The sequence below is a fragment of the Chironomus tepperi genome, unplaced genomic scaffold, assembly GCF_022539635.2.
Source record: "Chironomus tepperi strain 1889 unplaced genomic scaffold, CSIRO-AGI_Ctep_v1 contig_260, whole genome shotgun sequence".
Classification (NCBI taxonomy): Eukaryota; Metazoa; Arthropoda; class Insecta; order Diptera; family Chironomidae; genus Chironomus; species Chironomus tepperi.
In genome coordinates this window covers 1,156,817-1,162,181 of record NW_027226382.1, presented here as the reverse complement: position 1 = coordinate 1,162,181, position 5,365 = coordinate 1,156,817, and the positions used below count along the sequence as shown (strand labels likewise).

Genomic DNA, 5,365 nt, shown 5'->3' with positions numbered 1-5,365 from the left:
AATTCTGTTAAAGCGTACCAAAGATCTCAAAAATTTAGGCAAACTCTGTGTTGATTATGCTTTCTTGATATCGGGAATCCCGAAAATTCTATTCCTGATCCCAAAAATCTATCTAGATTGGGATTTTGAGAAAGCATGATATTGACATCTTGATTTCGGCTTTGAAATCACAAATCTTGGCAATTTTTTGTCATTAATTTGTCTCGTTGACTATTTAAACTACATTTTTGTGTACTGGAAATGATTTTTTTTATCCTCAAAATTTCTAATAAAACTATTAGTATTACATTTGCAATGGAATTCGACTAAAAACTTGATATTTTTTTCATCATCCAATCCCGGGATTAATCCCGGGATCCCGGGATTGAGATTTCAAATCCCGTAATCCCGGGATTGAGATTTTGTCCCGGGATTGAAACCCCTACTCTCCTATTTGTATGATGAACATCTCCATTTCCGTTAACGCATCACGTGATGCAAATTTTTTGGTTTTATTAAATCTAAAATGACAAAATATGAACAAAGTTTTATTATTTTTGTCAACGGTGCAGCTTAAGTTATGTGTCAAGACACGCTAATGTGTCTAGACGAGATCTCAAGTGCAGCATAAAGTTCAAGATACATACCTCTTATTTAAGATGTATTTAACTCTTGTATTGCACACAAAAGTTAGGAAAATAATAGGTCCTTGCATATTGAACAGAACGAAAGCCACAAAATACAATCTAGGATCTCCAATCAGACTGGAGCTAACTTCTACGATCCAATGAACTCCCATTACAATAGCAAGTCGCATATACAGTGATGATCTGTAAATTAACGTGATTAAGTCATAAGCATAGTTAGAAGATGAGTCAACGTAGAATTGACTAAAACCGGCTTTTTCATATCGACTTCGAGGTTTGTCCTAACATGCAAAGAGCCTGCTTTCATGGCACAGAAATACAACTACGGCACCTAAAAGTGGGTATCTTTGCCTGTTAGGACAAAGCATAGGGAACCTAAGGCTTAGGCTCCTAGGGACCATTTTAAGGAGACGTAGTGGTATTTCTGTACCATAAAAGCGGTCTCTTTGCATGCTAAGGCTGGTCACAAGCTTTAAATTATTTCAATACTTATTAAAGTTTATGTTCTTCTTAGAGAATATTTTGCATGAGGTTCCTCTCCGATATGCTGTAGTATTCTGTTGATGTTTGTAAATCTTTATAGAAGTAAGGATATAAAGGATTGTATTGACAATCAGACAAAATGCTAATGGTCCATAGATGTAAATTATTTTTGGAAGTTTATCATGATTTGCGAAAATTTTGCATGACTTCACACCAATTTTGTTGTTGTATTTGTCAGGAACGACTTCATAATGATTCAATAAGAAAAATATGATTTCAAGTGTTAATGGAACTCCAAAAGCATACAGACAGTATCGGATGAACACTGAGTTGCTTTCAATCCTTAGTTTGGACCTATAAAAGTTTTATTTAGTTAATACTTTTTTCGATTAATTATGGACAATACATATCATACTTAAATGTCCTCCAAATATCAAAACACAATACATTTGACCAAAAACAACAGCATAATATAGCTGTCATCCACAAGTATCCAAGTATTGAGCATATTTCGGTGTGTTGCTTCAATAAAACTTTATTATTGAGCTCAATTATAGATGATGTTGCGTAAAGAATGGCAAATGAGAATACATATGACATAAGGCATTTGCCATGAAGATTTCTTATTTCCGAGATGAAGGCATAAATAAAAAATGTTGTCACAAGAAATGGTATTGATGATAACATGACTAAATGACGGTACAAATATTTATTTAAGTCAACTTTTTTGAACTTGAGGGTTTTATGTCTAGAGCTCGAAGTCGACTCGACTTCATGCCCTAATGACACAAAGGAAGAAGGCTCTGCCATAAAGCTTTTAAGGCTCCGCTAAAGCTCATTTATTAACATCATTTGGACGTCAAACGGAACCGGTCTAACGGTCTAACGTTCCGTGGTCGAGTCTTTATCCTTTATGTCTTTCGGGTATGCAGTCGAGTCAACTTCGAACTCTGGTTAAAACAATCAAGTTCAAACTTACAGTATGGACACATCATGTAACCAGAGTAACAGTCATTCTCATCACAAGGAACAAGATATGAACTTTTAAATTCATCCTCGAATAAAAAATAACATCCTATTAAAATTAAAGAGGTTAAAAGGAAACAAATCACAATTCCTTTAAATTCCATTAAATTTGTATTCAACTCCTTTTAGTTCTGTTTATAATGTGCAACTAACTTTTATTTCTATATTTAAGTACAGTTCATAATTTATAACAACAGATGAGTTATTATGTTGAGTCAAATTGATGAAATCACAAGATATGAATATCCATGTATTTCAAAATAATTTAAGTATTCAAGCTTGTAGTTGTATTTTTTGAGTTTATGAATCTAGAATCAATTTAGAAATATAATTATTTTAGTTTATTTGATACATACGAACAGCATGCGCTCTATTTGAAAAATGGGCTGAAATCTGCTGTCACATGACTGTCAGGTTATTCTCACATCTTACTGTCACCACGAGGAAGTAACAAAAATTTATCGATGACGTTATGCTGCTCGGAACAGTATTAAGATTCTTATCTTTTTGTATGAAATTCTTTACTCTTGCACTGCAGACAAATGTCATGAAAATAAGTGGATATGCATGTGTCGGTCGGGATGCATAAATGTTTCTTCACAAAAAATTAATTCAGAAGATGTAATCGAAAGAAAATGATCAGCCATTCAATAAGCAAAGCATGAACTTGGCATTTACCTTTCTTGATTATTAGCTATTAAGTCACATCGCTACCATCTTTATATATTCTTATATTATCTGCATATAAAATAATAAAAGCATTTTTTTCACATATTCCACTTCCATTCTTCCTCATTTCAATTTTCCTCTACTGTCAAATTTTATTTATTCATCCATCTATACACATACTATATGTCTAGAAATACATATGTGGATTAGTAAAAGTGGGGATGATAATAACATAAGAAGTTTATGTGTATATATCAACATTGAATCATATTTTCCTCATTTTTCCCTCTTATGTGTCACACATGTATGTTTTTGTCGGTGAGATAAAGGGAGAATTAGCGGGGGTAGAAAAAAGTGAAGTTTAGAAAGTAAAATAGACATGGATGGGAAGTTTGTGGAAAAAACGCTTATCGGTAGAAATGACAAAAATACACTTGATTGGATTTATGACACTCTTGAGTAAATTATGATTTCTGAGAAGTAGTGCTGTAAGTCTGACAAATGAGAAAGTACGAATAGATTGAACGTACAGATCGAAAGAAAACTATAACAGAAAATGTCATTGCTGGAATAGAAACACAAGTTTGTTACACTACTATTGGCTAGAATCCAAGGGAAGCGTCGCCAAGAAGTTCCAAAAACTATTTGGCATAGAACAATGTTGAAAGAATGTCAGTTTAACGTGCAGACAGATAAATAGTGCAAACTAGACGACGGACCAGCAACAGAGTCAGATGACAAGCCTTTTGTTGTAAACTATGCTCCGAATACACAGGAACATGGTAACAGTAAGTAAATAAGTAAGATCTCTAAGTCGGCAATGTTAAAATTGACAGTTGAAGTCGACTTGAGTCAGTTTGACTTGGCTTCGAGTTCTTCCAAGCCACATACGGCATTTGGTTCATGACTAAGGACATTACCAAGTTTTTAAGGTACTATCATGTCAATATAATCATCATTTGATCCCCACAAATACATCATTGTCACATATCAACATATTGTCAAAATGACATATTGAAGCTTTTAAATAATTCAAGAAAAATTGTGAAAAACTCAGAGAAAAACTCTTAATACCTGTTATACCGAAAATTAAAGACAATATGACAATCTAATCTTGATAAGACCACACAATTATTCGCAGCATAATATAGATACCACTAAAACACGAAGCGACATGACAAGGAATTTTGTGAATGTTAATCAAGCTTCAATATATGCGTATCGAGTGGGAAAGTTGAAGAAATATAAAAGCAACAAGATATTTTCCTTTTTCATAAAATAGAGACGCCTTGGGGATGTGTTGAAATCACTAAAATATAGAAAATTATTGAGCTGTCTATGAAATTTTAGCAAATTAGAGAATAAATTCCTTTTCTTTACTCCCTTCTTCATGTTGTGGAAATATGAAGAACATATTTAATGGATTAATAGAATTTAATGAAATTATTTACGATGCGCTACATTTTTCACTTAGTTGACTTTATGTATATGTGGGAATCTCATTAAATTTTCATCATTTTTACACGCGAAGGAATGAAGCTGAAAAAGTATAAAGTGTTAAAAGAGGCAATGAAGGTTTTTAATCAAGTAATTTTATGGGTGTGATGTACATACATCTTCATTTTTCAACTGAATGCTTTATGATACAATAATTCCCCAGCTCTTTAATGCTTTCATCTCACATGACATGTAAATGCTTTTGTCTACAATAACACCTTAATCTGTAAAAGCAAACGACAATGGAATGCATTGAGCATTTTCTTTTACATATTCTAGTTCCTCCATATTCAGTGTTTTATTGCAGCATTTTTTTTTGCAAGAACGCGAATTTTTTGTGCTCCATTTTCATTCATTTGTGCTTTTTTTTTGTTTATTTGTAAGCGGAAACAGCAAAAAGCATGAAAGAGGAAAAATTTATTTATGACATGCAAAAATGTTGGTGGAAGCTTTTTTGCTGACATAAATTTCACTTTACAAAAATTTTTGCACCCTCATACACGAGGAAATGAAATTGCTTGATATAATGAATTACGTAACAACTCTATGGGCTGAAAAGAGGATGAATTGAATATAAATTTGGAATAATTTTTTAAATGCCAGATCCATAACTTTTTGTTTGATTTTTATAAATAAATTTCCGAAAGAATTCAATTAAGGTATATAAATTTAAATTATTTATTAGATGTAGGTACGTCAACAACGATTTTTGAAATTGTTGTTCTAATTTGGTAACACTGAGAAATCATAAAGTAATGACACACGTTTTATCTGAATCAAAGACTTCTTCTATTTCAAAAATCAACTAACAGTACAAAGCACTTCAATTATACGATTGCTGCAGATTTGCTAGCAGTTAATGCTTAGGTACAGACAAGAGATTTCTTCCCTCTTAAATGAAGCTAACTAGGTTTTGCCAAAAACTGCGGGCTTTAAGGAATAACGGTAAATTTGTAGTTTGGGATGCTCATGGATAGCTGCAATATAACACATGTAGTGCTAAAAATCATGTCCTAATGCCAACAATGTCCTCGATCTTAAGATAGTCTGCACATTCAAACTGT

At 32.6% G+C, this 5,365-nt stretch overlaps 1 protein-coding gene across 1 annotated transcript; it reads right to left on the bottom strand.

Annotated features, from left to right (window-relative positions):
- Positions 1-303: 303 nt before the first annotated feature.
- Positions 304-2,101, bottom strand: LOC139091733 (G-protein coupled receptor Mth2-like). Its single transcript, XM_070641893.1, has 4 exons — positions 2,089-2,101; positions 1,116-1,353; positions 627-809; positions 304-500 (listed from the first exon to the last, which is right to left on the bottom strand). The coding sequence occupies exons 1-4, from the start codon at positions 2,099-2,101 to the stop codon at positions 422-424; spliced, it is 513 nt and encodes a 170-aa protein (XP_070497994.1). The 3' UTR covers positions 304-421.
- Positions 2,102-5,365: the final 3,264 nt, after the last annotated feature.

Excerpts from the sequence above, each read along its gene's own strand:
- LOC139091733 (XM_070641893.1), bottom strand. Across the intron at positions 810-1,115 it reads AAGAACATAAACTTTAATAA|ATCATCACTGTATATGCGAC; the intron begins GTATTGAAATAA and ends GTTAATTTACAG. Across the intron at positions 501-626 it reads AAATACATCTTAAATAAGAG|ATTTAATAAAACCAAAAAAT; the intron begins GTATGTATCTTG and ends TTGTCATTTTAG.